Source organism: Ambystoma mexicanum, chromosome 1q, assembly GCF_040938575.1.
Source record: "Ambystoma mexicanum isolate Mex_15411 chromosome 1q, UKY_AmexF1_1, whole genome shotgun sequence".
NCBI classification, from domain to species: Eukaryota; Metazoa; Chordata; class Amphibia; order Caudata; family Ambystomatidae; genus Ambystoma; species Ambystoma mexicanum.
The window spans coordinates 570,610,777-570,623,693 of NC_090922.1; the positions used below are offsets into that span (position 1 = coordinate 570,610,777).

General features: G+C 49.1%; 1 protein-coding gene across 2 annotated transcripts in view; it reads left to right on the forward strand.

Moving 5' to 3' along the window:
• The first annotated feature begins 283 nt into the window (after positions 1-283).
• The window catches only part of LOC138532322 (uncharacterized), a 72,152-nt gene continuing 59,518 nt past the window's right edge, over positions 284-12,917 (forward strand). Inside the window, exon 1 of one of the 2 annotated variants that reach the window (XM_069641058.1) lies at positions 284-1,530. In XM_069641058.1, coding sequence (XP_069497159.1) covers positions 1,026-1,530 — 505 coding nt within the window. In that variant the 5' untranslated portion in view covers positions 284-1,025. The remainder of the gene's footprint in view (positions 1,531-12,917) is intronic. The other variant, XM_069641057.1, reaches the window with a different exon arrangement.

The following is a 12,917-nucleotide window of genomic DNA, read 5'->3' on the forward strand; positions in this document are numbered from 1 at the left end:
CACCCCGCAACAGGATAGCGACATAGACGTAGGACTACAGTTGTATTTGTGTTTACGTTAGTCCTACTTTTAGGTCTGACCCGTTTTTTTTCTTCTGGTCAACCTAAATTCTGAAATGAAATGAGAGCATTCTCTGCGCTCTTTTCATTTGCATTCGTTTTTGAGAATCTGGCCCTAGGGTATTTGTGCAGTAACACCACCAATTATATGCATGTAAACATACACAGCCACAAAGGGTTGTTTTGTGGCAACCTTGCCCTGGGGTCGGATGAGTGTATAAGCCAAATTACGTTTCTGAGGTTTTGTGCCAATTTTCGGGTTTCATGTATACTTCTGAAAGGATACTGGAATTTCTCAACCGTTAGACCCTTTCCCTAGGGGCACCTCTTATGAGCTGCATACAGCAAGGACCGCAGGGGCGCTCTACTGAGTGGAGTATAATTTGCACTTTGTGAGAGAATAAAAAGCAGAAAACCGTTGCAGCGGTTGGAGCGCCCCTCATCTTAACTGCACGCAGCGCTAACTGAAGAGACATCTCACCTGAGCTGTATGGCACACGCACACTTACCTCACTCTTGTGTTAAAAAGCAATAAGTGCAGTCTGCTGGGATACATGTACTAAGCCGACTATTGCAGCTACTGCGCGGGCCACCTCCTTTGAGCTGTAGAGGTAAACCACTGAGCTCCTTGAGAAGCTGCTCCTCTCATCCGTTCTGTAACCGAAGCTCGAAGGAAGGCAGCTCGTGTAAATTTAATGAGCTGCAAACCTGCGCGTGCAAACTCTGAACACGGAGGAAGACTGAATGCACCGGCCGGGCCCGCGGACACTTATCCTGGCGACCCTTCACCTCTGGAATCAAGGATAGGGTGGCCGGTCTATAACACCGCATACCAAAATGACGCCCAGTTAAACAACAACCTGCCGGTGTGGGCCGCTTCCAGAAGTGCTCGACGAAGAACGCCTGGTGTGCACGGGGAGCATGACGGACTGAGGCTCCTGCGTCCGGGTTCACTAGGCCGCGGCGATGCCACGGGGCAACCAGGTGTTTCCCTTAGTGCCAAGCGACGCACACGTTGGTGCTGGAACGAGAAGGCCCGGACTGCAGCACAACTTTGAAGGGGGCCCTAAAGGGTCAGCATCCCTGAGTGCCCGCCCCCTCTGCACCACCCAAGACTACGCAGGACTGGTGTACTCCAAAAGACGTGCGCCTCCCCAACAGGCCCCTTCTGCCGCCCCACCACGCTGCTACAGCTCTACTGCGCCAAGTGAGCGATGCGCCACCGCCGGACTGCACCGCATGCAGCATGACCCACGGGCAGTGGCAGAAACAGCTTCATTTCCGTCCATCACTCGGCTGCCCGCCTCAGCACATATCCCCGAGGAATGGGGTAGGCCTGGTCCTCGCTGGTCGCACTCCTTCGCCGAAGCTGCTACGCGGTCGTCTTCCACACTTCCGTATCCTGGGGATCTAGTTGAGTCATCACATGCCAAACGCAGTGAGCGCCGCAGCCAGGCTCTACGTCAAGAAGGTGAGAAGGTCTGTGGGTCACAGCAATCGCGTCACACATACACCATTTTTTAAGTGGGTAGCTATCAACTCCGGGGATATAGTCCACCATGGGTAGAAGTGGAGCCAGCCTCAAAAGTTTGGGGAGGCTGAATGACCTTAACAAAAAGCGGGACGCGAGTGGAGTTAGTGTTGCTACTTCATTTGGATCAGTAATCAATAGGGCACCTTCTTGAGGTGATTACCTCTTCAAGGTATCTCGCGGCCTCAACACCGAGGCCATCACATCGCCCAGCACGCCACCTGACTCGTTATACCCCGCCCACGTCATCTGGTACAGCTGTACCCCTCCTCCTCTATATCCCACCCCTGCTGTATATCTGTCCCGTTGTTACCTCTGAAAAACACTTAGTTACCGATCTGCATACTTGCCAACCCTACAGATTTAGGCAGTAGGCTACTGCTTTTTAAGCAGCCCTACCGCCTACAGATTTCAGTGACAGATCCTACTGCTTTTTATAGTGCCAAGTAATTTATGTGACTATAAGGCAAGCTCCAGGACAAAGCATGCAATACATTAATTAGTCTGTCTATACAGTGGACTGGTATTTGATGACCTTGATTGGGCTCAGACCAATCCACTGACCTGACCCCTACGTGACTGTCCTCCACTCTGGCCGGGACAACCCTTAGGTGAACCACCAGCGAAGGCAAGTGGCAGAGTGTAACACCTTCACACAACATCTGCCTATGAGACTAAGGGGGTTATCAGTCACCATGTCATTCAGTGTTCAACTTGCAATAAATATGTACTGCCTGGGCTGCTGCTACAGAGCAGTGGCAAACGTTGCCCACCAGCTCTGTGTTATTACCTTCTGTGAAGTTAGGTAATTGAATTTGGTGTTAAGTTACCGTTCAGAATTGTACATTTTTAACATTTGAACATGCTTCCATATTGTGCTGTTTGATGGGTTGTGTATTTTAGAATGCTTCAATGGTGCCAATAATGTATGTTATGTATTTTCCCGTGATGTCATTGTTTTGGGAATTATACATTTTTGAAACTTCAAAAATCCTACATCTTTTTGGTCACAGAATGTTGGCAAGCATGGATCTGTATTGTTGTATACCTCTCTAAAGCATACATGCCAACCCTCCCGATTTAGGCGGGAGACTCCTGATTATTCTGTGGAAAATAATGCTATTTTTCACGTTCTCCCGCCTAAAATAAATCTTTGCCCGATACATTCCTATGGGAAAATCTTTGTTTCCCGGTTTTTCAGATGCAATCTCCCGCACAGGTGGGTTGAAATGTTGGCATGTATGCTAAAGCGTTCTGTTGCTTCTTGAACCTAGGTATACGTTCAATAAATACCATAATAATAATAATTACAAGCCCATCACATCAAATAAAAATGTGCCTTTCATTCACCAGGAACTGGATGTGTGAGGACTGTGGGTTACGCCGGTACATTATCCCATTGGACTATCTTATCAGGTTTCTAACCTGTGGCCTGCAGGCAGTGGTGCAATGACCATTGGGCAGATTGGGCTTTGGGGGAAATTTTAGGTTCCTTATTCCTTGACCTAACTAACCTACAGAGTCGTGACAGGCAGGATATGTTATGTTATTGGGCATTTGTATAGCGCCTTTTAACATTGTTAGGATTCCAAAGCGCTGTGGGTTGAAGCCCTCGGGGACCGCAGTCCAAGTCATTAGAGAGAGTAGTGTAGTAAAACGTGCTTGTGTGCACTCAGTGTGTGTGCAGCCAGTGTGCAATGGGTGGTGCATAGCTTCATACTAGTGCTAGGTGATATGATAGGTTATTTATAATGCGCTTAATACGCAGAGGTTTCTAAGCACAGGTGTGATGCAGTGGTTGTGTGAGATCAGTAGAATGTGTACAGCAAGTCCAATGGACTGTGGTATCTGCATTCTGGCGACGCTGGTGTTTGTGAATGAGACGATGTGTGCAGCTAGGCCGATTTCGAAGGGGCAAAGCCGCGTTCTAAAGACTGTTGAGGTGTTTAAGTATGTGTGCAGATAGGCAGGGGTGTAGCTGCATTCTATTGTTTGTTGGTGCAGAGGCAATAGTTAACATAGTGTTGAGTTTGACTGCCTGTGTGTTTTCCAAGGGGACCTTGTTCCTGTTGTGCTTCCAGTACCTGTTGAGGGCGTGGCATCTCCCTATTTCTTGATGGGTCAGATTGTTTGTCGAAGACTGACGGGTGGTTATAGGCAGATCACGTTTTTATCGTGTAGGTGCTAGCGACATCCTCGGTCGGCAGTTCTGCTAAATAGAATCCCTGATAAGTAGTTCTATTAGGACATTCCCAGATAGGTGGGATTAGCAAAGAACAAGTGCTAGAACGTTCCTTGCTATATACTTCCTCACTGGGATTTCAAGATGTGTAGGAGTAGCAAACAAGGTCATTTCCTGGACTGATAGCATAGGGGATAATTGCAGGGCAATGATCAAGTTCATAAATGCTATCAGTGCATGGGTTGCTAGTTCAGTTTAGATAGATTATCAATAGGTAGTTCTGCTATATACACACACTGATAGGTGTGATTACCAGAGTAACTGCTTGATTCCCCCGTCCCCCCAGTATCTAGTTCTGCTCTTTCATTTCCAGGTGCGTAGAATTAGCATGCATGTGCCTCCTTGGACTGATTGCGTAGGGCATAATTGATTAGCCTTGATCAAGCTCACGAGTGTTATTGATGCTTGAGTTGGGAGTCTGGCACAATCGCCCCGATTAATGGCAATAGATAACTCTAGGCCTCAGAGCATACGAAATCCCTGCGGATGAGGTAAAGAATACATTCTGTCAAGTACACGGGTGCCGATACGATTCGGGTTTCAAGTCTGGGCAAAGGCTCTAGGTAGTGGAGTTCGATATCGTCAGGCCTGACGGTCTAAGACAGGGTCCTTAATTGGTGAGGTACCATGCCAGGTGTCAGTCATGGTGGTAGGTCGGGTGGTTCACTCCATTCCCTTATGTGTTTTTAGGCGAAGAGCCAGGTTTTGAGTTCCTTCTGGAAATCCATGTAGTCTTCACTGTGTCTAATGCAGGGAGGCAGTGAGTTCCACAGAGTTGGCGCCAGGGATGAGAAGGCTGACCTTCTGATCCTGGCTGAATTGGAGATGGGGACCCCTAGGAGGAGGGCAGTGCTTGGCCTAAGGGTGTGAGTCACGTGATAAGGCGTAATCTTTTCTTGGAGGAATTTGGGGCATGCTTTGTGCACCACTCGGTCGGTAATACATAGGAATTTGAAGGTGGCCCTGTGTCCAATTGGGAGCCAGTGTAGGGTGCAGAGAGCCAGTGAGATCTGGTACCTTCGTCCCAATGCGAGAAGCAGTCTGGCAACAGAGTTTTGTACTCTTTGGAGTTTAACTGGCAGGCCGGTGCACCCAGGTAGAGGGAGTTCGCATAGTGAAGTCTGGGCATGGCAATGGCCATAATTGCAGCCAGTCTCTTTGGGAAGGTAAGGTAAGGGAAGATACGCTTCAGGAGGCTAAGGTGGAAATGACAGACTTTGGATGCATTGTTGATGTTGTGAGACAGAGTTAGGTCAGAATCCATTGTGCAGCCAAGGTTTTTTGACAGTGGTGGTGGTCGCCAGGGTGGGGGGCCAAGTGAGCGTGGCCAGGAAGTCGATTGGGGGAATAGAGCAGATTTTCTGCATACCATGATCTCTGTTTTACCTGGGTTCAGAAGGAGATGGTTAGTCGTCATCCAGCAGTCAATGTCTGAGAGACATGTTGCTAGGTCAGGGCTTGGGTCGGTGGTCGATTTAGGAATTCTCAGGATGATCTGTGTGTCATCCGCATAGTTATAACAAGTAAGGTTGTGTGAGCAGATGATCCTGGGCACGGGGGTCAAGTAAAGGTTGAAGAGAAGGAGAGAGAGGCAGGAACCTTGGGGTACTCCAGTGTCTACTGGGTATTCAGCGGAGAGAAAAGCGAGGAGATGGGTAATTTGCTATCTATTGGAGAGGAATGAGGCAATCCAGGAGAGAGCTGAACCACGTATTCCTAAGGAGTGCAGTCTGTCAAGGAGGATCATGTCGTTGATGGTGTTAAATGCTGCAGAGAGGCCAAGAAGAGTAAGAGCTGAACATCCTTGTGAGTCTGCTGTTACTTTGAGATCATCCCATGTAGAGATCAGTGTGGTTTCTGTTCCGTGGCATGGACGGAAACCTGACTGCGCGCGGTCTAGGAGATTGTTAGATTCCATGAAACCATTGAGCTGTAAGCAGGGCGGTCGATGAGTTTTGCCATGAATCTGGTGTTGGAGCTTCCCTCGACCCTCTATTATCAGAGGTTTGACATGAGTGTAATAAAGAGGCGTACACCGTAGGTAAGTGAAGATCCTTTAATAGCAACCAGCCTGAGCCCAGCAGTGCTCAGCCTACATTACAGCTCTCCACTTAAACTCATAACCGTTGCTCTTGGGATGTGGAACATTAAACAAATGCAAGCATGACATCAGAACAAGAGTGGAATTCTACAAGGTAGAATTCCACTGAAGAGCCATTACACATTATAACACTTCCCCCCCCTTACTCAACGAAAGAAACAACCCTCTTGAAGCCACATACACACATATATGTACACTCACACACACACACACACACACACACACACACACACACGCACACACACAGGCAATCACGCACACAGACACACGTACCCAGCCAAACACTAGCCCCAACTAAAGCTACAGAACCCTCAAAAGTAAGAAAACATAAACTGTGCTAACGAATAATAGCACCCAAAACATAATCTTTGTATTTGGAGGGAACCTTCCTCTCCCTGACAGAATGAGCATGAGTTAGGACAGGGTCGGCCGCCCCAGAAGTGGACACCTCACGTTCATCAACCGGAACGTTTCCAACATCAGAATCATGCGCAGAAATAGGAATGGAATGTTCCTCAACCTCCCGGAGATCTACAGCCGTCCCTCTAACCATGGGCTGCAAGTTAACTAGTTCCTCACTGTCTTCCCTGATCGTGGAGCCCTCTAAGGGGGAATCACACCCTACACCAGCATCTCCTGAAGCGCCACTAAGCCTACCAGTATCATCACCTGTAGAAACTACTTTCTCTTGGTCCACCACCACACGCCTGAGACTCCATGTAGAGCCGTCATCAAGTTTTACATACCCACGACCACGCTTGACCACTTTGCGTGGGTTTAAGTACCTGCTGAGACCCTTGGCTACAAATCTGGGATTCTTGATCTGAACCCAATCACCCATCTTCACCGAAAGGGGCTTCCTACTGGCTAGTTGCTCACTCAAAAACACTTTTGCTTATACCGAACTCGATCCAAAACTCCCTGCATATCCACCTGTGACTGGACACCACCGCCAAGGGCTGGCACTTTCAATTTGGAGCGGGGTTTCCTCCCCCACATAAGCTCAAAAGGAGAATGTCCAGTGACAATAGAGGGAGTCAGCATGTAAGCTTTTAGAGATTCCGACACTACCTTTCCCCACGGAAGACCATTAGCAAGAGCCAACTGGATGGCCCCCTTGATAAAACGATTCATACGTTCCACTAGACCGTTGGCTTGAGGATTATATAGAGCAACCTTATGATGACGTATGCCCAGATCATCCTGAAACTTTTGCATATAATCTGACACAAACTGAGAACCATTGTCGGTCACCAATCCAGCAGGCACACCCTCCCTGTCAAACACTGCAGAGAGAAACCCCACAATCTTCTCAGCAGTAACCGTAGATAAGGCAGTGGCCTCGACCCATCTCGACGTATAGTCCACCATAACTACATTGAATCTCAAATCTCCTCCTAACGAATCTACGGGTCCCATTATGTCCAGCGGTACTTTGGACCAGACTTGACGGGGAACTTCAACAGGATAGACTGGTTTTGGAACTGGAACCTTGCTTTTATCACTGTTGGAACATGCTGCACAATCTTTTACCACATCCTCTACGTCTGTGTCCATAACGGGCCACCAATAATCTTCTCTATGTCTCCTCTTGGTCATAGACCTGCCCAAATGCCCCTCGTGTGCTAACTCAACAAGTTTACCTCTAAGGGAACAAGGGGGAACTAACCTCAGACCTCTGGCCACGCCCCATGGACCTTCAGACAATTCTTGCCATACATGCCCATACAGCTTGGACAACTTAGTACTGACAAGACCACCTCTAAGTGCTGCTCTTAATTCGACCAACTCGGATCATCTGTACACTCGGCACTCCATTCTGGTGCCGATACAGCGGGCACTACACTAGCCACCAAGGAACATTTGTCCCCCACCACACTTGGAGACTCTTCAGCACTGTTAGAATTCGGAAAACGCGACAGGCAGTCGGCTACCGCATTTCTCACACCAGGGACATACTCCACCTTGAAATTAAATTCTGTCATATAGGCCATCCATCTCATGATCCTGGTAGACGCATGAGACAACCCCTTTGTTGTCAATACATGAACCAATGGCTTGTGGTCAGTACGAAGGGTGTACTCAATTCCCCACAGAAAGGTTCGAAAATATTTATAGGCCCAATCAGCTGCAAGAGCTTCTCTTTCTATGACAGCATACCTGCCCTCAGCTTCTCTGAGCCCTCTTGATGCAAAGGCTATGGGGCGAAGTTCTCCCTCAACTTTTTGTTCCAGTAAAGCACCTATGCCATACTCACTCGCATCCACAGTTAGAAACGTTTTTCTGGCAGGGGAAAATGAACTCAAGGATGGAGCCTGCTCAATTTCTTCTTTCAAATTGAGAAATTCCGCCTGACACTGATCAGCCCACACAAAATGCACGCCCTTCTTCAATAATGACCTCATACCTACTGTCTTGTCGGCATAAGAAGGTGCAAACCTGCTGTAATATTCGGCAAGTCCCATGAACGATCTCAACTGCTCTTTATTAGCCGGGGACGATGCATCGCTCAATGCCCTCACCAACTCAATCTTACGGTGAATATCCTTGGCATCCAGAGAGTGTCCCAAATAAGACACACTGGGGACACCCACCTTGCATTTGCTAAGTTTGACCGTGAGACCACAATTCTTCAGGACATTCATCACCTCAAGAACTCTGCAATCATGCTCAACCTGAGACTCACCCCACACCAGAATATCATCTTGAAAACATTCCACCCCGCGCATACCTGCAAAGAGTTTCTGCATTGTCCTCTGAAAAACGGCGGCAGCAGATGCCAAACCAAAGGGCATTCTACAAAAATAAACGGAATGCGCCAAAGGGAGTGACGAAGGATGTAAGGGGGCGGGATTCAACATGCAGATCTATTTGATGATATGCGGATGACAGGTCAAACGTTGAAAAGCAGGATGCACCACACACCAAGGAAAGCATTTAATTAATATTGGGCAGAGGGTGTCTGTCAACCCATATGCATGAATTAAGGTCCCTAAGGTCTACGCACATTCTCATGCCTCCATCACTCTTACGTGCCAGGACCACCGGGGCCAACCATTCCGAACTCTCTACTTCCTCTATGACTCCCGACTCTTTGAGTTTATTAAGCTCTTCCTTCAAGGCATCACGAGCCATGATAGGAACCCTCCTGACTTTATGGACAACCGGCACAAAACCCTTCAATTATTTTGTGCGCAAAACCCTTCAATTTGCCCAACGTTTGGGTAAAAACAGAAGGAAATCTGTTTTCCAGCACTTCTGCCGTGAGTCTCTCATGCAACTCAGCTCCATCACTCTCTCCCTTCACACACATCACCGGGACTGCTTCCCCTGATCTTATTTCTAGTTCTAGAGCAGCTTGCTCGTCCCACACAGGGTCACCTTTGTGAGCCACATATAATTTTCCTTTCGCCACCCGTCCCTCAAACTCTATGTCAGCCCACTCGTAGCCAAGAACCTTGATGGGTACTCGCCCATAAGCGCACGGGTTTATGCCTGAACACAACAAATCAGACACCCTCTTGTGGAATTTAGATTCATACAGTCCAGTGGATATCATCGTGTATGGTGACCCCGTGTCCACCATCATTTCCATTGGGACTCCGTTGACCATGAGCGTTGCCCACGCTCTCTTCTTGCAACGGCCCACACTTAACAAAGATCCTTCTGGTGTGCTACCACTGTCTTTGTTGGAACATCCCATGTACCCCACAATTGTCACACCTTCCTCATCATCGTTAGTGTCCACCAACTTCACCGACTCCTTAACTGACACAGCACCTCTGCACATGCAGGCATAATGCCCCTTGGTTTTGCATCTCCTACATTCAACATTGGCAGCCGGACATTCTTTTGCGCCTGCCACATGTCCCCGCCAACCGCATCTCCTGCACAGTTCCCTTGACGAGGGTATTGGCTTACTGTCCTTGTTCTTTGCCCTGGCCTCGAGTGATTTGCGGGGAATCACAGCATGCACCGTTTCTCCCTTATCGGACATCTCTCTGACGCTCGTCCTGGATTCCTCAATAGCACGAGCAATCTCAATGACCTTCTCCAGGGGTGGATCTTTTTCTATCCACAACCTTTCTCTAACCCGCACATCACATGTCCGCATCATCACCTGATCCCGGATGTACTCGTCAATGGTACCAGTAAACTTGCACGTCGCTATCAGAGTGCGCAGGGCAGTCACATAAGCATCTATGCCCTCATTAGAACCTTGAGCCCTAGAGAAGAAGTGGTACCTTTCGAGCACCACATTGGCCCTCTTGCCAAATCGTGCCTCCAACTTGCCCAAAGCTGTTTCGTAAGATAACACTACTCCTGGTACGGCATCAGCCCCATCACTCCCTTCTGTGGGGGCAGTAGGAGCAGCGTGCACATTGGGACCAGGGAGATGTCTGAACAGCCTTAGACCTTCAGTTCCCAAACAGTTGAGCAAAGCTGCTTCCTTTTCATCGTCCGTGAACTTGGCACCACCTGCTGCCCTAAGATATACTTTGAAGGTGTCGACCCATAAGTCCCACACAATTGCTGGTTCACCCGGACTGGCCAGAAATGCAGGAGGCGGACGTGCACTGTTGTGCTGCATGTTGGGTAGGGTTTGGGTATTGGCAATGTCAGTCTATAACTTCACGTTAGTGCCAGGCAAAAGAAAGCAACTTAAATTGTCACTAATCACAGAATACTGCGGATCCTAGGCATCTGAAGGTTAACACAGTCACAAACTATTGAATTGTTCACACAGGGTTAACTTTTCAACAGGATCCAGCGGAAATGCCCCTTGATGCGTACTGATACCTCACACGTTACCCTCTCGACACGCCGGCTGCAGATGCCGACACGTGTGAGCTTACAGCTCCTTGCCCCCTGTGCTCCCCCTTGTTCTGAGCCTCCTTCCTAGGAACCCCGTTCACAACGGGAGGCCCACGCTTGACTTCGGCCACAGACGCGCATGGGGGCAGCCCTCCACCACCTCATCTGCACTCCAGTTACTGCAGCGGGGCCGCGCTCGACCAGGGCTGGGGAGCGCAGGCCGGGCGTGCGGGGGCAGCCCTCCTCCTCCTCACCTGCACTCCAGTTACTGCAGCAGGGCCGCGCTTGACCAGGGCCAGGGAGCGCAGGCCGGGCGCACAGGGGCAGCTCTCCTCCTCCTCACCTGCACTCCAGCACCTGCTGCGGGGCGCCGCGCTCGATCCCGGATGGGGAGCGCTGGCCAGGTACGCTGGTTACGGTTGTCTGCGGGCATGGGAAGGCCTCCTCTCACTTTCCTTCTCCTAGACTCCTGATGCGGCGGAGACACCGCGCTCGACCAGGGCTGGGGAGCGCAGGCCAGACTGAAGTGGACGTGTGGGGAAATACTCCTCTTCTTTCAGAGGAGCTCGCTCGACGCAGGTAGCGTCGGCCGGAGAACTCTTCCCTTAATGGGCCTGGGCAGCACTTGGGAAACAGACCGGCCCCAGGGAAGGGAATGTAGGCAACTGCTGGGCAGCGAGTGGCTACGTGGGTTGAAGGTTGATTGCTCTCGTAGGTAAGTGAAGATCCTTTAATAGCAACCAGCCTGAGCGCAGCAGTGCTCAGCCTACATTACAGCTCTCCACTTAAACTCATAACCGTTGCTCTTGGAATGTGGAACATTAAACAAATGCAAGCATGACATCAGAACAAGAGTGGAATTCTACGAGGTAGAATTCCACTCAAGAGCCATTACACATTATAACAATTAGCTGTTTTGAAGGAGTCTGGGAAGTTGCCGGAGGTAAAGGAGTCGTTGAGAATGGACCTCGCCAATTCTCCTGCACAGGTGGAGGTGAATATTTCTTTGAGGAGAGAGGCGGGACAAGGGTCAAGTGGTGAGCCGGAGCGTCGGCTGACAGTAGTTTTGTGAACTCCTCGCTCGAGATAGGATAGAAAGTGAAGAAAGAAAGGTTGTCGGGGTGATAGGCCCTGAAGACCCTCGCATATGGAAACAAGGCACAATCACCATACACATATTGATACGCCAGACACAAGGTTCAATTCCCAAAATCAAGGGTTCATTGCAAAGCAAATAGTCTCAGTCGGCCGACTGGATCTCACGTCTCGCAACGTTTGTCACCCAGACCTCGTGAGACGCAAGAGTGCGAGCATTCTCAACAGTGACATATATACAAAAGGACCATCATACAATCAGTTTCTGACACATCAAAACCGCCCATAATGTATCTTTCTGAGCAAGGGTTCGGTGATTGACAATTATGACGAATATGACACCTTCTAAGACATTTCTTTGTTAATCTATATTACTTGATTTAGCAACAGTTGCAGTTTGCAAAGGCACAGACAGGAGTCTTTGTTACAGAGAACATAATGCTCTTGTTCAGTGAGCAAACTGTGTTCGAAGGAGGGACACATTCCAAAGCATGCTATCTTCTAGTTTCTATTCGTGAGCTAGGGGTCAGCTTGATCTAGGAGGGCCCAGAAAGGGGGGCCGTGAAGAGAGTATAATTCATGCCTTTAACGGCCTGTTTCTACAGTTTCTGCAGTTTCAGGGAGACCAGCTGGCACCTGGCTTGGTGATTAAATGCCTCTCTGCTCGTCTTCAAGGACTTGTGAGGGAGGAAAACAATGTATTTCTGTCTGGTCTGGTCTCTCAGCATGTAACTTGTGGCCTTGCTCTGTGCGGGAGTAGAATGAAATTAAATTAATTTTTGCAAAGCGTTTGAACAGAAAAGCAAGAGAAAGCAAAATGGCGGATTCTGTGGGCACAAAATGGACGCTCTATGGTTATGCTGACGATTCTGTAACTGGCAATGCTGGGCATATGATGCGATTGGTTTTCGGCCAACATAATATACCATCTATGCTATGGTAGGGTATTTTCTAGACTAACAGGGGGTTGGGGGTGGGGGTGGGAGCAAGGCAGGGTCTGGTAGAGCAGGTGTAGAGTTGGTGGACAAGAGGGAGAGTTTGGTGTTGAGGGTGGCCGTCATGTCTAGGGCTGTT